Source organism: Pimephales promelas, chromosome 24, assembly GCF_988280905.1.
Source record: "Pimephales promelas chromosome 24, fPimPro1.hap1.1, whole genome shotgun sequence".
In the NCBI taxonomy this organism is placed as follows: Eukaryota; Metazoa; Chordata; class Actinopteri; order Cypriniformes; family Leuciscidae; genus Pimephales; species Pimephales promelas.
This window is the reverse complement of record NC_142792.1, coordinates 10,490,396-10,508,860: the sequence shown is the minus strand read 5'-3', so window position 1 is coordinate 10,508,860 and position 18,465 is coordinate 10,490,396. Positions and strand designations below refer to the sequence as shown.

The 18,465-nt window shown below is 40.7% G+C and overlaps 1 protein-coding gene across 1 annotated transcript in view; it reads right to left on the bottom strand.

The window, feature by feature from the left end:
• The window catches only part of LOC120476938 (thyrotropin-releasing hormone-degrading ectoenzyme), a 105,819-nt gene that overhangs the window by 40,778 nt on the left and 46,576 nt on the right, over window positions 1–18,465 (bottom strand). Inside the window, exons 5-7 of the mRNA XM_089126721.1 lie at window positions 13,490–13,603; window positions 5,512–5,649; window positions 4,056–4,121 (exon numbers count right to left, since the gene is read on the bottom strand). Coding sequence (XP_088982847.1) covers window positions 4,056–4,121; window positions 5,512–5,649; window positions 13,490–13,603 — 318 coding nt within the window. The remainder of the gene's footprint in view (window positions 1–4,055; window positions 4,122–5,511; window positions 5,650–13,489; window positions 13,604–18,465) is intronic.

The following is an 18,465-nucleotide window of genomic DNA, read 5'->3' as shown; positions in this document are numbered from 1 at the left end:
TCCCATAAGAGAGAGAGACAGAAACCAGCAATAATGAGGCGGAACAGCCACGCCAGAAAGGGCTGCTGTGAGAAGAAGAGGAAGATGGGAAAAATGGAACTTCTTTGTGTTCAAGAATGTTGGGAAATTGAATCGAGAAGTATCTGCCTATTTCATCTGTGTTCAGAAAGAATTATTAGACCACAATATCCGCAGGGATCTGATGGACTGTCATTCTCCAAGTCAGGATCCCGTTGAGAGCGAAAAACAGGACCATGAAGCTCTGAATCCAGGGAAGAAGCTTCCCGCTGTTCCAAATCACATCCAGAGGGTGAAGATGGACTGTAACATGCGGAAGTTTATTTCTCCAGGGCAGTAGTGCACTTGTCCTCTGCTATTCACAGGTCAAGCATTTCACATTTCCAGCCGGAATGAATATTTCCTACATCCCATAATATGATCCATCTGAAAGTGCCTTTAAAAGCGATGGGCAGTGTGTGTAAATGAGACGGGAACGCTTCATCACTCCAGCAGCTGCATGAGCCTGAGAACCATTCAGACTTCATTTATGACTCCCACTTTTCTTTTATAAGAGACATTCATCCGCCCGCCTCACCAGCCCATCCACCATTTACCAATAAAGACCTCCTCATCCTCACAGTCAAAGAGAGAGAGAGAGAGATTTTTATTTTAAAAAATAAATCATTAAAAATGTATTCAATATTATCAATTCCAAAATAATCCTACACTACCTACACTAAAAAAGAGAAAAAGATAAAACCCCTTCCATCACAGCACAGACAATATTTTTGTAGCACCACTGCATTTCAAAAGATGTCATATCATTAATTTATTTATAATATAACAACAAATTTAAATAGACACATAATCTCTTGGCCAAGTCTATTCTCTTTTCTATTTTTTCTCTAATATAGATTCCAAGCTTTGCTTGACCAATTACAAAGTTGATCATCTGCCATTTTACTCTTTGCTTTTGGCTATAACCGGCCCCAAAAATAAAAGCATTATGCGTGAACATTCCTCCAAATTTTGAAAACACTTGAATCAATAAAACAAAAAGTGATTTAAGTCTTACACACACTCTAAAAAATGCTGGGTTGTTTTAACACAATGTTGGGTCAAATATGGACAAACTCAAACATTGGGTTAAAAATTTTATTTAAAAATGTAACCCAATGGCTGGGTTTGTCCATATTTGACCCAAAATTGTGTTAAAACAACCCAGCGTTTTAGAGTGCATTCTAAAAAACAATGAAAAACTTTTTCTCTTAAACCACAAAACACACACTTATTAACACTTAATAACAGGTTTATGTCTAGCAAAGGACCTGACATATCCTTCAAGTCAGGAGTAATTCTAATTTTCGTAACATGATCTTTTTTTTTATCAGCAACCTCCAAACCCTTCCCAAAATCTTGTAAGTAGTGTAATTTCCCCATCCGTGAGCTTCTTCCTCCACTTTTCTACTATTGTTCCTGTGTGGCGAATTTACCTTTGCCCGCAGCATCAGAGCTACTGCTGAAACATCGAGTCAACCACACAGACAATTTGCCTCAGCTTTACAATTCAAGAGGCACACAACTTCTGAGTGAGGCCTGGTACTTCATCTGTTACATCTAGACAAGCCCCTTTAATCCAAAAGCCAAAATAAAGAGTCCGAATTGTCCATTCTCTTGAGAGTTAAGAGTCTCCACATTTTAAAAAAGTCCACAATAAAAAGGAGATATGTCATTCAGGTTCAACTTCCTGTAATCCATAAAAAGGAGGCCAGCATTGACCAAAGTAGAATGACTTTGGTCAAGTTCTTTCACACCAGATCATCAGGACCTGTTAAAAATCTCTGAATGAATTGTAAATGAAATGTTGCCATTCTGCTTGGCAAATGGACCAAACCCTGTCCACCTTCATTCTTAGGTAGAAACAATACACTTTGTGGAATCTAGTGCAATCCACGCATAACAGTTTATGAGTATAGAAGCTACCAAATTGTTCACTATCAACAATCTTCCCCTAAAAGGTAATTTTAGTTTCATTTTCTACATTGCCTGCACCTGTCATTGTGCCACGATCGTGTTCCCCTACACTCTTTACAGCTTCCTTCTCCTCAGTTTCACTTCTCCTACTTTCCACATGCATGCCTTCCTCAACAGAAGCAGCATTGATCCCGGATTCAGAAATCCCACCCATCTTTTCATTATCTACAGTTTCAGCTTCATTAACTTTCTCAGCACATGCACCTCTAATGTGTCAATCTTGCGGTGAAATCATTCATTTATTTATAGCGGCGAAATTCCTGCCAACCAATACCTAGCCTATTATACATATTTTTCAAATATGCCCATCATGTCATATGTCATGTATGGTCCCGACTCCCATTTATGGGATGTTTATTACTGTGCCCCTTAGAATACAGTCCCACATATGGGATTTAGAAAGTTCAGTGACGTGACATAGTTTCCAGATTCAAACCGTGCTTTCACACGTTGGTTGGCGCTGAGCCAGAGACAGACGAGCTCAGTGCTGTCATATATCACAAATGCAGTGTTTTCAACCTCATAATGTTTATTTTAGGTTTCAGACATATAAATGCACATAAGCACTAGTAAAACAATAGATTTGGAGTTTGTAAAATACACACTGATGTCTGTGGAAGCAGCACTAGCAATCTATTCAAATTGAATTTGCCGGCGGGTGTTATTCATATCAGACAAACACGTCACGTTATAGATCAAGATTATTTATAAAAGGTTTTAGATGACCAAACACAATCACTTACACATTTTTGAGAAAAGGAATATCAGATGATGACATGGTGAGCAAGTTTGTGAATATTTTGAATAAAAAATGAAAAGGGAAATAAAAGCGATACATATACAGTAGGTTGTGGCTGCGGTGTAAACAAAAGCAAACACAGTAAATACATTTATAGCCAGTCCAAGACGTGCGCATTAGATACATAAGTCTACAGGTCAGATGTGTGTTTGTGCTGCGATATAAAGCGTGTATGTGCAGCTGTTACATCTGTAAACGACGCATTCAATCTGCTCTGCAGAAAACATGACCTGATTGTGCTTTCAACAACTAGAGCAACAATAAACCACAACGTCAAAAATAACCCAGAAAAAGCTCTGAAACTGACAGCATCTCAGTCATTTTTTTGGATTTAGAAGGTGAGAAATCTGAATGTGAGTCTTACACCTCACCCACATGTCAGGAAAAGGGTTTTACATTTAACACTCATTTGTTTTACAGATTTACTCTCACTGAATTCAAACCTGCAGCCTGTTTGCTCACGGCCAAATCCTTTAACCACATTTCAGGATGTAATTTCATGTAGAAGCCAAATGGTGTCCAAAACAACAATGAAACTGTCTAATACATCAAGAGATGTTCACTCCTGAGGGGCCTGAACTGGAAGACGGGACGCAGGAAGAGCTTTACAGAAGGTGACCATGTGGAGGTTCACCAACATCGACACAATACCAGACACTTGTGCTTTAACAACAATTGATGTGTTTCATCAGATCTTGTCCAAGACATGACTGTAAACAGCTTTAACACAGAGAAACTTCTGATTGGGACTTTTTCAAATATGAAATTAATTTCTGTCTCATTATGTTTAATCTCTTGCCTGATTGTGTCACTTTTACCTCAATATTGATAGAAGCGCGTGACATAAAAAAAAACAAGCTGTTGTAGCTCTAAAGATAAGAAGAGCATGTAAACTGACACGGTTGAATAATCTCACAAACACTTTTAGCAGTCATTTTCATGGACTTTTAGTTTGCTTCTCTTGATTTTCTGTTGTCTCTGTTCCTGCTATCATTAGTTACTATGCTAACTGATGTGATCATTACACCTTTAGTTTGTTATCTGCTTATATTTAAGTTCCTCATTTCCCTGCATTGCAGAGACGGTTATTATTTGTGTTTGAGCTTGGGCTAGACACGATGTGACGTTGCCATTGTCTCTTTGAATTTCCTTTGATTGTTTTGCTTACTAAATACTTTTATTTTGGAAATTCAGAATCTCCTTCATTTGAACTGACACTTACATTGAGTGCTTTCTGGAATAGCGTCTGTCCCATGACGTTCGCCAGCATCCGGATCAGAGCGGCTCCCTGTGGACACACAGTAAACACACGTTCAACGGACTGCTTTTTTACACGTGCATACAAAACCCAACAAAATATACATCTTTTTCAGCGTTTTGAACAGCATATCTGACATGCCATAGATTACACAGAAAATAATTTTTAAAATGTTCAAAATTTACATGAATCCACTTATTATGGAAGTCAATGGGGCAAGTTTAAACTCCGAAATGTGTTATCTGAACAGGAAAGTTGTCATAATGATAATTCTAGTGGCGTGACTGTTCAAAGAGGATGAGCTTCTGGTTATGCAGAAAATGTTTAACATTATATAAAAACAGTTCAGTTATTATGGAACTGTTCAATTTCTAGCAGGTCTGGTTCATCTAAACAAGGACTCCATGACACTCATCCTGCTTTTTTCTGCTGTTTTATGAGTCTGTCTCTTTTTTGATTTGAGTGGCATTGACATGCTCATTTGACAGCATCTAATTCCCATCCCTTCCACAATCTGTGTGATGAGTGTCACTTCCTGTTAGCGCTGGGGACTGGATGTTGTGGGATATCAGAGTATATAGAGTGCGGGGAGGAAGTGATGAGGGACGTTCGGGTGTCAGTGTGACTGACAGAGTTCATAACCCAACAGAACCTGTGGGGAAACAGGGGGAGGGGCTTGAGGAAGAGCAAGAGCCAATCACAAACCAGCCATGAGCTGATTGACAGCTGGAGGGAGAATTGACACAGAATATGAAATCTTCAGTGGATGGAAGATTCTGTCTGCGTCTGAACTCTGATAGAGGACAAAGATATTTCTGTCCTGCTCTTTGTGTCTTTAATGGCTTTCAGATGAGAGGATGAGAGGATATTTTTCGGCGCTCGAGTTTTTTTTTTTACAGTAAAGTGTGTTTCAGTGAGAAAGAGGTAATTAAATAGATGTTGTCTGGTCCGAGATGAAATGTTTATTATGCCACTAAAGTCCCCAGAGCACACAAAAACTCTCAATGTAACATGTTTCTGTCCTCGACTTACTAAAAAACAAGCTTTTAATTAAACTGTTTTTCTTGCGTGAAGAGGCTCATAACAGCGTGACTCCATTCACAATTCACAAAGATAAACTGAGATTTCTTTAGCTAGGAGAAAAGCTGGGACAAGCAAACTGAGGTGTTTACTGGACTCAATAAAAGATAAAGTCTATTGGTGAAGTCTGCGCATAAATAAATGACTGATTTAGACCAACAATACTATTGTTTTACAAAGTCATTGTTCCACTTCTACTGTTTTGCCAAATAAAAAGTGTTCACTTCATGTTGTATAGTATAAATCAGTTTTAAATTCAGTTCAGCTCAATAGTAAAGGTTTATAATCATTCACATCATGCGGATGAATCCTGTAGGAGTCCTGTAAGAGATTCTCTTGCCTTCTTATATGCGATCCAGTCAAACACTCTGTCGATGTCTGTGGCTTCAAACACTTCCTGAGAGATCGGATGAGAACTGGCCAAACCGTCCAATAACATCACCTCATGAAGAACATCAGTCAGAAACCTCTGCTTCTCCTGTGGACGAGAGACTTAATTCATGTTTTACAGTATCAAACACATAAACATGTCTCATAAAAACTTCTGTTTTATTTTCAAAAGTAGAAATAACTTTGAGCTGCTCTATAAATGAAATTAGAAAATCTCTCAAGACTGAAGACTTAATTCATGCAGAAGCTTCTATAATTTATTCCGATGAACCTTCTCTGTCGCCACACGTGTGTGTGTGTGTGTGTGTGTTGTGCAGGGGTCTTGCTGTCTCTCTGATCAAATGTCTCTCTGTAGGATTCACTATAAAGATAGGCAGAAGTTTTGGGTCAGATGAAAAAGACCCTCATCATTCACTGAGTCTGCGTCAGCAGAGAGTCACGATCTCAAATCCAGTGAGTTGTTCAGCAGCACTTTGAGGAAGATGTTACTCTGATCCCAGGTTATTTCCATTGTTTAAGGAACTCTAATTTTTAACTGCTTGAAAAGTAACATGGGAAATTACACTACAATTAGGCAATTAAACTTTAAAAATGGCATGCTTTTCTTTAAATTACCTTGACACCTTACATTAGAATATGTACTGATGCCTAATGTTCATATATTCAATGTTTGAATAAATGAATAATAACTTGCTCCATTTTTGTAAAACAACTTCTACTTCCAAAAAATGTTCAGCTAAACTAAACACAGCAAGAATGTAAAACCACAAACATTTCAGTAAAATGAGACACTATTTTCCTGTTACTCATTTAAAAGTGGTGGTTTGCCAGTTACCGTACATTAAAATGTATGAAATATGAATCACATGAATTATAAAGGAAAGTATTACTCTGCAGGTTAATATTCTAAACATCTTCATAATGGGCCTTCTGGCAAAATGTCTGCACTGACTGACCGAATTCAAAACTTTTTACTTTTAAGAAAACTATTTTATTATTTTTTATGTTCACATGTATTTATTAAAAGTGAGTGACTAAGATAAAGTCACCAAACTATCAGCTGACATAAACACGTCTAGTTTTGATACTCTGAATGTTTTATTATACCTTTATTCGTTGTCATTATGAATAACTCTTGCCCATTAAAGCTTTTGGCAGCTTGATTAAAAATCATGTTGAAGACATTAATCCAAGAAAGCAAGATATTTTAATCAAGGGATTTGAGCTCCAACAAACAACGTGTGGAAATAAGTCCAGAAACAAATGATCATCAAAACCCTTCATAGTTTTTTGTCAAAATAATGAGGCATATTCTATTAACCCAGTGATTCCCGGTTTAATGTGTTCAAACCACAATCACAATCTCATATTCTGATGTTAAAAGCAGATTAATGAAATGACACGAGACATACAGAAAATCAATACATCAACACAGAGACTATTTAACTGAGCACCAAACTAAGATTGATGTGTGATTGTTGTTTGATGTCTATCTTGTATGGCTTTCATACAATCTTTTCTTTTTGAGCAGCCAATGAAGGGTGAAACTTCCTACAATACAATTACATCTGAGTTATAATTATCTTTAGATATGTGTGTCATGAAAACTGAAACATGCTTTGCTTAATGGACTGCTGTAATAATTTATCCTTCATTTTTAACTTCAGAGAGAAGATCTTAGAGAAAGTGCTACTTTTTGAAATCAGTGTCCTAATTTCTCAGGCTATTTATATCATCACTTAAGTGGTCTTGTAGAAGAGAACAGCATGTGTTTCATGTATTTACTTTCAGTATTTCCTGATGGACAGTCACTTTAAAGTCCAAACTACTATAAGCTTTGCAGGTCAATGTCAATACTGTATATAGACATAATTGATATATACAAATGGCCCTTCATGTTCAGTCCTAACATACATTATGGTGAATGTGAAAACACAGAAATCTCTCACAGAAAGAGAACAGCTGGTGATGTGGAGCTAATTTTATGTGAGTCACGTAGTGGGCAATATAAAATGAGTGCAATGAGAAGAGCTTCCATCTGGCCCATATGTGCTCTCAACAAGGTGTTTACGTCCAATGATTCTTCATTTAGATGCTGCTTATTAACGTCTCAACATTATCACCTGAAGTTTCTCACTGAACAAACACTTTAAGGCCAAAGATCAGCAGTGATGCCAGGCATTCAGGTCAGCAGCTTTGGAGCAATGCATGATGGGTAACTAAACCTCACTGAGAGCTTCTCTATGACGGATGTGAGAAAGAGGAGGAAAGCCAACAGTCCAGTATTGAGAGCAGGTTAAGGGACCGGCTGTTTTAATGACCTGTTATGGACTCTTGTCAAATCCATTCCCACATTTCTCAGTGCATTTGCGAGTTTTCACTTCAGGTTTAGACTCTTGAAATGTGTAATATTAACCAAATTGTGTAGGGAAAACCAGTAAGAATTTCCCTACACAATTTGCACTGGCGCTGAAGTGTTTCCATCAAAACTTATCGGATGAGAAAAGAAGCAATTGCTCCCTGAAATGATTTTCCCTAAATGATCTGCTTGGCTGATGCTCCATAACCAAGGTTGAGCAGAGAAATACTGGGACAGATGGGATGAGAAGGACGCTATGAGAATGAAAATGAGTGTATGAGCAGAAATCACAATCAAGTATTAAACAAGGGTGCGGTACTGACATATATCTTACTCAAATTAGATAAATACATTCAAAATTTAAATGACAAACGAATGTAATAAACTATTGGTATTAAATGTCAACAAAGCAAAATGTATTGCTTTAGATGTCGTCAGTGCTTACTCTTTGCAAATACCACTCTTAGTGTACACTGTGCCCAGTCTACTGTAAGACATATCAGGTCTTGTGATGAACACACAATAATCTTCACACTAGCTCATAATAAAACTGAACACAGTCAGTGAATTATAATGAGCAGAAGATCTGGTCTTTAATAATGTTCTCAAAACATTATCTATACATTGTTCATGCAGTTGAAGTCCATCACAATAGCAACATTACAGACCACTGATCATAGAAACATGATCATTGGTCAATGACATAGACCTAAAATGTATTAATATTCAGTATCCTAATGAATAAAAGGGCCTTCGGAAGAACTGCAGGACTGCATCATTCTTCAAAAAGAAGGATTTCTAGGGAAAGAAGGTGTATGTCCTGTTCGTGACTCGGGACATTCTCATAAAAGACGAATAATGTTCAGTTGAAGAAGAAGTCTTTGAAGGTGTCTGACTTCCTCCTGGTGTTCACAAACACTCCTGGATTTATTTATCATCCTGTAATATAGGAATATCATGATATGATTGTGTTTTTGGACAAACCTGGTCTGGGAAAATAGCCTCATAATTCTTGGCTGTTATACAACAATTCAGAGCATCACTGAACATATTAACTCCTGTGAGACAGTGAGCATTGTCAACTGAAGCCAGGCTTTGTCTTTCTCCCAACGTGAACCCATCTGGATGGGGGAAATGGATGTGGATGAATCAATAGACCATGAAACTTTTTTTACATTGCACTTTATTTATAGAAGTTTGGATTTGCTCTGGTTGATGTATGGCGGCCTCTTACAATTCCAGTGTTTCTTCAATGGCAGCTTTGGCACAAATTCCAGCTCTGTGAAGCTCCACAGTAAATTAGCAGTTTTTAAGGTGAGGTGTGGAACTGGCTCTAATGTAGTTTGTCTTTTTCCACTAAATAATTGTAGCAAATTTAAAAATAACTAGCACAGGTAAGAATGTTTAAACATGTTGTTTAGAATGCATTATGATCGAGCTCCCCAATCTGTCTGTGGAACTGTAATATTATTTCACAGCTTTCTTCAGATAATTGATTGAACATCTGTAAGATTGTTACATGAGGGTCCTGTGTTTCCCCCATTCTTTGTGTATTTGGTTCCATTTTCCCGCTCCTTGTTACTGTTTAGTTTATTCACCTGTTTACCTGTCATTATCAGTTCATTTGCCCCAGCCTTGATTCCCCAATCAGTTCTATGTGTACCACAACATGAGCTGGGAGCTTGCTGGACAAATCGCGGCTTTGACTCTGGATAGCCTCGATCTGTTCCTCTTCACTTGGGGGTTCATTCCTCTTGCTGCTTCCAGTTTGCTGAACGATAAGGCAATTAAGGCATGTTATCGGCTTGGGACTAAGAACGAGGAAGCTCCCAGATCTCTTTGGTCTGGACAGGAGAGAGGCTCTCTCCAGATGTCTGGATAGCTTCCTCCCGTGGCACGCCATGTCACCGCTGGTCGCATCCAGCCCTGCAGAGCCTTCTCCACTGGTCCCGTCCATTCCCAAGCCTTCTCCGCTGGTCCCGTCCAGTCCCAACCCTTCTCCGCTGGTCCCGTCCAGTCCCAAGCCTTCTCTGCTGGTCCCGTCCAGTCTCAAGCCTTCTCTGCTGGTCCCGTCCAGTCCTGAGCCTTCTCCGCTGGTCCCGTCCAGTCCTGAGCCTTCTCCACTGGTCCCGTCCAGTCCCGAGCCTTCTCTGCTGGTCCCGTCCAGTCCTGAGCCTTCTCCGCTGGTCCCGTCCAGTCCCGAAACTTCTCCACTGGTCCTGTCCAGCTCCGAGCCTGTTCCCACTCCCTGAGCAAGTTCCTGAGCCTGTCACTCTCCGCAAGAATATTTTGGGGGGGATATAGGACCGCGCCATGGCCACTCAAAGAGTCGTCTCTGACCACGCCCACCCTGCCCGCCTGAGGGAAACTCTTCAGCCTGGTCGCCTGAGGGAGAGGCTTCAACCTGGCCCCCTGCATTACCTGCTCCGCCCTGGCTGCCAGCACATCCTGCTCCGCCCTTCCTCCCATGGCAAGCCATGTCACCGCTGGTCCTGTCCTGCCCTGCCAAACCTTCACCGCTGGTTCTGACCAGCCCAGAGCCTTCGCCACTGGTTTCGTTCAGCCCTACCGAGCCTTCACCGCTGGTTTCGTTCAGTCCCGAGCCTTCTCCACTGGTCCCGTCCAGTCCTGAGCCTTCTACGCTGGTCCCGTCCAGTCCTGAGCCTTCTCCGCTGGTCACGTCCAGTCCTGAGCCTTCTACGCTGGTCCCGTCCAGTCCCGAGCCTTCTCCGCTGGTCACGTCCAGTCCCGAGCCTTCTCCACTGGTCCCGTCCAGTCCTGAGCCTTCTCCACTGGTCCCGTCCAGTCCTGAGCCTTCTCCGCTGGTCCCGTCCAGTCCCGAGCCTTCTCCGCTGGTCACGTCCAGTCCCGAGCCTTCTCCACTGGTCCCGTCCAGTCCCGAGCCTTCTTCACTGGTCCCGTCCAGTCCTGAGCCTTTTCCGCTGGTCCCCTCACGTCATGCCTGCCGATCGTCTCCGCCATGGCCACCCGAAGAAGCGCCTCCACCCTGGCTGCCCGAGGGAAAGTCTCCACACTGGCCGCCCGAGGGAAAGGCTTCAACCTGGCCACCTGTGTTACCTGCTCCGCCCTGGCCGCCAGCATTGTCCTGCTCTTTCCTGGTGGCTTCCTACTCCTGATTGGCCTAGCCCCCGTCAGCCTCCAGGGCTGTGTTATCCCTCTCTTCTGGTCAGTTATTGTTTGTGTATGGTGTGTTAATGTTGAATGTTAAGAATTTTGTCATTATAAACCATCATTCATCCTCCTTCGTCTTCATGCTATTTCCACTACCTTGAACTTTAACACAAATAGATTAAAGTTTCATTAAAAAAGCATGGCATAATCACTGGTTGCTGTGGCAATGCAGCAGGAATGAAAAATAGAGACATGATAAAAAACATAAAAGATATGATTCTTTCTGCACATGAAGTCAAACTGCGCTCATAATGACCATTGAAACAGTTGGAACAATTTGTTCTTTACAAGCTGATAATAAACCAGTCCATGCATGCCTCCATTTGGCCTGCTAATTCACTGACTGTAAGATTGAATGCACCCATTAACTTACTGTTAAACGTTGTCCTTTGAGCTACCCAAAGAGAAACTTTGGGACTATACAAAATTAAATCGTTTTGTTTGTTTCAATTTTAGTAAATCCTAATTAACTATAATTTATTTGTACCTTTTTTTTAAGGATTTGTTTTGGGCTTTTTGCCATTTCTACTCAGAAATGTTAAAGAAATGACAATAAATGATAGAGAACAACTACAATTGAGCACCATGGTTCAATCTGTTGAAGAATAATGCATTTACTGCTAATCTACAACTTCAACAATTATAAAATAATTTAAATACCAGCTGAGGATAGTGACAATATATAACATTAATGTGATGATACTGGTCTTGCTGAGTGACACTGACCAGGCAGCACTGATACAATTACATTCAGACAGTTGACTGACCCAACACTGAGAAATCACTGGACACAGCAACTCAACCCACAGAGACCAAAAAAAGACAGAATATGTCCCTGCTGCTGCCTGCTGCTCTGATCTTTTACTTGATATGAAACAGATTAACTCTAGAACTCTTTTGTTGTTTCATGCCGCTCTGCTATAGGTGGATTTAGTGGGACAGCATCTTCATTCAGTGTCGGGCTGAGTGTTCTTGTGGTTGGCACCGCACACACAGCTGATGATCCAGGACTCCACTATCGCCAAGAAATTATAGCCTAATTAATTTGTTCTATTTCATGCAATATCTATAAGGGTTAATATTTGCCTATGTATGGGCTAAGAAACTCTCAAGATCGCAGCCTAACGTACCTGGAACATTAGCAGATGGAATGACAGCAGATGCAGAATTGGAAGTGTCCAGCCAGCTTTTTTTATACAGGGGAATTATCTCTGAGCCAGTGTCAGATCATCTTTCAAGAGACCAGGAGACATCAATATCGGAACCTGCTCCTCCATCAGACTCTGGAGCATGGCTAAAGCCTGTGTGGCAGTTATTCTTCTTTCTGACATTGTTCTGTTATTCTCTTTTAATTTTTTTTTTTTTTTTTTTTAGCTCGAAGCTAAAGCTAGATTTCAGTTTTGCAAAAGACTAAACAAACAACTAGAATAAATTGTTGCGAGGCAAGGCAACGGTGATGCATCTTCAAGAGCGGGAAATGATACACGGTCTGTAATGCATATGGTCAGAATGACTGTTATGGCCAAGGTAGAAATACTCAAAACTCTATTGTGTCTTGTAATTTTAATAAAATAACGATGATAGAATAAAATATAGACACATTTATAAGTCAGGGACCTATAGTTACATGGGTTTTATTTCAATAAATGAATTTATTTGAAAACAGTCAAAATGACTGCCTTGGTAGTTTTAAACAAGAAGTAAACATCCATAAAATGTGATATTTATTGGTCTTGAGAGGCTGATCAAACGTTGGATCAAACGTTGATCAAACACAGTATAGCACTAAAATGTAGAACAAAAAAAAACCCAATAATAATAATTGTAGTTTTTAGCTCAGCTGAATCTTCGCACAAAAAGAAATGCTCAAGATCATGTGTATATGAAAGCATTAAAAATGTGCACTTATTTTAGGAGATTCAGACATCTGAATAGCATGAAAACCATCAAAACTCTCTATGTATGTATATACAGTATAATATATTGTTTCATGGAATAAATTTTTTTTTTTTTTTTTTTTTAGCTCGAAGCTAAAGCTAGATTTCAGTTTTGCAAAAGACTAAACAAACAACTAGAATAAATTGTTGCGAGGCAAGGCAACGGTGATGCATCTTCAAGAGCGGGAAATGATACACGGTCTGTAATGCATATGGTCAGAATGACTGTTATGGCCAAGGTAGAAATACTCAAAACTCTATTGTGTCTTGTAATTTTAATAAAATAACGATGATAGAATAAAATATAGACACATTTATAAGTCAGGGACCTTCATGGGCTTCATGGAATAAATGCAGTCCATTTCATATCACATCTTTTTTCCATTCAAAGTTGTATCGTTGAATGAAATTATAGTTCTCACATCTGAGCAGCAACTCACCATGTTCCACTTTGGAAAGAGGAAATCAGTCCCAATGTACTCGAAGTAATGAGCGAATCCCTCCTTCAGCCAAACGTCCTCCCACCAAACTGGTGTGACTAGATCGCCAAACCACTAGAAGAGAAGAAATGACTCATCAACCGAGAAACACAGGGACCATTACAAAAATCGATTTCATGTTCAACGGCAAACAATTATGACAAACTGTTGTTTTGTACAAGAAAAGTGTTCATCAGGAAAATCTAAACTCTCCCATTCATCCAATATCAGCAAAAGCATATTTGATCTATTAGAAAAGTCGAATACAGCAGAAAAACAACTCTCTTCCTTCAGAAATATAAGTACAGAACAGAAAAGTTGTTCACAAAAGGCTTCATGGAACATTGAGAAACCAGCAGAGCTTCTGAACTATGATTAATAGCGGCCTAAACAATCAATTATCTACAGTTACACAGTTTAAAACACATTTTCAGTTTCACAGCATTCATACCTGGGAGCTCCGCCAAGGACACCGTAAATGAACAGAAGAGATAAAAATAAGGAATCGATTATGAAACGTCCCCTTTGGATAGTAGAACAAATTCAAATGATCCCTGCCATTGTGTGCAGATGACAGTGTGCAAAACAAGGCTTCTGACCGGAAAGGATGCAACATTACAGTTGTGAATGAGCTGGATATTTTCCACAGGCTCTAAGGCTCAAGCAGGTGTGCTACTGTTGCATTAAACAAACCTTAAGAAGGCCTTTTTCATCCGAACATGACATCATTACAGCAGCTCAAAGGTTCTCCAAGCGCCTGACGGGACGTTCATCTGTGACTCAGACACATGGACTGAAAGAAGAACCGCAGCGTGGAGAGAAACAGCTGTTATCCTGCTCTCACAGGAACTCTCTAGTCACACAAGTGGCTTCCCAAAGGTCTTGTGACTTTTTCTGCACTCTTCTAATTCGTCAGATGTTCTGTTGCTAATGACAATGAACTAAGACAGTGAGTCACATCACGTCGTTTATTGTGGGCCAGAAGCTGCAGAGCAAATGGATTGGTACAGTGAAACCTTGCCTGAACAACACAGATAGCTCAACAACTCTAGTATATCAATGAGCAGTATGAGCCGTGAGACCCTCACACGATTATGCCTTCAACAATGTCTGTGAAACAGAGCCCTCTTGCTTCATTAAAGGGACACTCCACCCATTTACATTAAGCTTTCCATTGTTAGAAACCCAGTTATATTATTGAATGGTCGTGCAACACTCTCTCATTTCCCCTGAGATGAGAGAAATCTGTCTTCGGAAACTCCTTTTCCTCTATTTACTGGAGCCTATAAGTAAAACGCATTTGCAGCTGCACAGCCGTGTATGTATCTCTGCTGCACAGCTAGCGGCACATTGAGCGTCTGGCTCGCTCATAGGCTGCGCTGCGGCAACTGCACATCAAATGGCGCGGGCACCTGTGACGTGCGACCAACAAGCCCACTAAGGGGGTGCCAAGTCCCCGAATGTTCCATTATAGCAGGTCTCTGTTCATTTATAGTCTGTCTGACATATATATTAGAAGCTGTGTGTCTGTCATGGATTTGCACTGAATTGATTCTCAAAAGTACAGAACAAAGTGCGTTCCGTATCAGTTCAATACAGAACAATAATTTTATGTGTCAAATACGGAACAATTCCGTATTATACAGAATGGTTGGCAACCCTAACTGGAAGTGATCCATGAACGTCAGCTTTCTCATGCTCATTACCTTTACCAAATCATTCACTTGTGAGGATCAGTTTCATTGAGGATGTGTGAAAGCTGCTTGTGTAGATAGTAGACAAAAGGTTTGCTGCTCACTAGGTTTCGAAACCATCATCACATGGTTTATCCTGTTCATATTTGAATCTCAGTAAACATGAACTAGAAATGGAAATTGCTCCAAATCATAATGAGAGAATTTTGAAACTGTCTGTTTTGAGAAACAAAATGTATTTATTTCTCAGAATTCAGAGTGTGAAATCTCCAGTTACAGAATAAAACTCCAGTCAACAGATATGAGTCAGATTCACCTCCACTGACAGCCATTTATCCTCATATTTAATGTAAACTCCTATTTAATGTCTAAATGTGTTTTTAAAGCAACCATGCTAAGACGTATGAGTACTGAAGCCTCACTCTCCAAACATATTCATATCCAGAGGGCAGAATGTCACCTCTCCAATATGTGGGAAAATAAGAAAACTCAACATTTGCTGCATCGGCCTCTATTACGCTTGTTTATTGGCTGAATAACTGCAAATGAAGGACTGTGGCAGCTTCATTTAATTCTGAGAGGCTGAAATGAGATAAGAAATTAACAGTGATTGAGCGTCTGTGACATATAAACCCCATCGCTGGCAGCGGTAAATCTATTAACAATCGGCTGCTACAGTATATGACATTAAAATGAGTCCAGAAGAGCCCATACAATAGAAAAAGAAACTCGGTTACTAACTAAACCTTGGTTCTCTCTAGTATGGGAAAATCCATTTTCTCGAGAATAGTGAAGCCAAAAAATTATCCTTTAATTTACCTTAGATGTAAAACGCATTGTTGTACAGAGCAGAGCTAGGTGAGGCAGATTGGTCTCTCTGTGGCGATAGGGTGTTCTTTGGTTTTTATCTCGAAGCAAACCAGAACGCAGCACTAGCACGGCAGGGCAGGGTTAAGCAACACTCGTTCCCTCTACTAGAGAGAACCAAGGTTACGTTAGTAACCGAGTGTTGTTCTCTTACGAAAGTACTCTTGTGTTGCGTAAGATAGCTTACGCAACGGGAACCCAATGTAAAACGTTGTGTGTGCTGAAATCATCCACACATATTCCCAAGAGCAAGTGCCCGGAGAACACATAATAGTGAAGACTGTCGGGCCGGTGAACTGGCTCGACAGTCCAGGATGACCATATAAGGGAGTGTGATACCTCATATTGCATAAGATGTGTGCTTAACAAAAACAGTCAACGCGGAGTTGGGCTGAGCTGTATAGAATCAACTTAATCATATCTTGGAGTGAAACACCACTAGTCCAGGCCCACTAAGAGGCCACGCCTAAAGGCTAATGATGACCTTTAGACTCATAAGCCAAAGCAATAGCATCCAATATCCATCTTGAAATGCTTTGTTTTTCGAGGTAGCTAGACCTTTAGCGCGGCCACCGAACGAAACGAAAAGCTGTTCTGAAGGCAGGGCTCGAAGCAGTCACTCTTCATAGCCTCTAGGACTGTGGAAAGGTCCCAGGCTGGAACCATGAGGAGCGAGGAGGATTCAGTCTCCTAGCTCACCTGAAGAAACGGGTGATAAGAACGTTCTTTCCCCGTGACTGACCATGCAATGGTTCTGTGAACGCTGCTATGGCTGCCACATATACTTTGAGGGTGGAGGGGGACCTGTCCGCATCCAAAAGCTCTTGAAGGAAAGCAACACCACAGTTTCAGTTTCAGTTTCAGTTTCAGTTTGTTTATTGTCATTGTTATCCAAAGGACAGCAACGAAATTGTGTTCGGAGCATACAACAACCGTACATGGTATTTTAAAGTGCACTAATAAATAAATAATAAATATCGCCTGTGTAGACATGGCCCATCAAAGTATATATAATAATAGTAGTAGCAGCAAAAACGGTTTACAAAACAAGAGACAACCAGAAACAGAGAATATGATCAGAGGTGGGTATGGATGAGGTTAATGCAGCAATGCAAAGTCCAGTTCACAGATATTCCACAGAGTATGTGTTGAGGGTCTAGGCTTTTGGCTGCACACCAGCCAGAAAACACTGACCACTTAGAAGCATAGACCTGTCTAGTAGAGGGCGCTCTCGCTTGTGTAATTGTTCTCAGCACTCCAACTGGGAGGTCAGGGAATCCGTTGACAGTCCACACGTGCAATGCCAATAAATCGGGTGTGGGTGCCAGATCGTGGCCCCGGCCTGAGAGAGGTCCTTTCTCAATGGGATCGGCTGTGCTCGTGAGCTGCATCAGTTCCGGAAACCATGCTCGGTTTTGCTAGAATGGCACTACTAGGAGCAAGGATGGCTTGCTTTCGCTTGTGGTAACAGTGCGATCAGGGGAAATGCGCAAAGTGGGCGGCTGGGCCAGTTGAGGGCCAGCTCATCCCTGTTCTTTGTGAAGAATATTGGCGTTCTCTGCTGACGTAAAGAGATCTATGTTTGCTTTGCCAAACATGTCCCATAGTAACTGGACTGTCTGTGGGTGCCATTCCCTGTGGGGACATTGTCTCTGGACAGTCTGTCCGGGGCCACAGGGTGATTTCCCTGCTACTTGAAAACAAAGAAGATACTGCTGGCAAACAGCGGTCTTTCGAATCGGCTTTGGCCATGACTCAGTGGACTCAGTGAAAACGTCTCTTAAGTCATTCTTAAAAAAGGAAGATGTATTCGGAGTTTTGACGACCAGTTACAAGAACAATTTTATATATCAACTAGCTCTGTTGATGGTGGGAAAACCCATGGGATCACTCATCCACAGCCGTTCATAGGTTGGTTGTAGCGCTATCCTGTTGCGTGCAGAGGGATTTTAAAAAAGGAACATAACTGTTTATCCCGCCCCCTCGGATTGAGGCATGCCAATCGTGAGTTCCCAGACCTAACATCTTGATGTAGGTATGGCTTGCCAGGCTATAGAAAAATGGCATCCTAATTAAAACCATAAAGATGAGCAGAGTCTCCAGAGAGCTGTGACACAACAGGGTGAAACAGCCAGCGGTGAATTCAATAAGCGTGACGGCTAATCTCTGTCTTTTACTCTCTCTGTCTCTCCTCCTTTCTCTTATAAGTAACCACACTTACTTATGCATTCGGTTTTGTGTTTAAAGCTTAAATTTTGGCTACATTCTTTCAATGTTAAATCTGATCTGCTTATATGCCCCAGTGACAGTTAGATTTTGGGTCCAGGATCATCCGTTTTCATACAAATAACATTGTGCAAATTAATTTGAAATCAC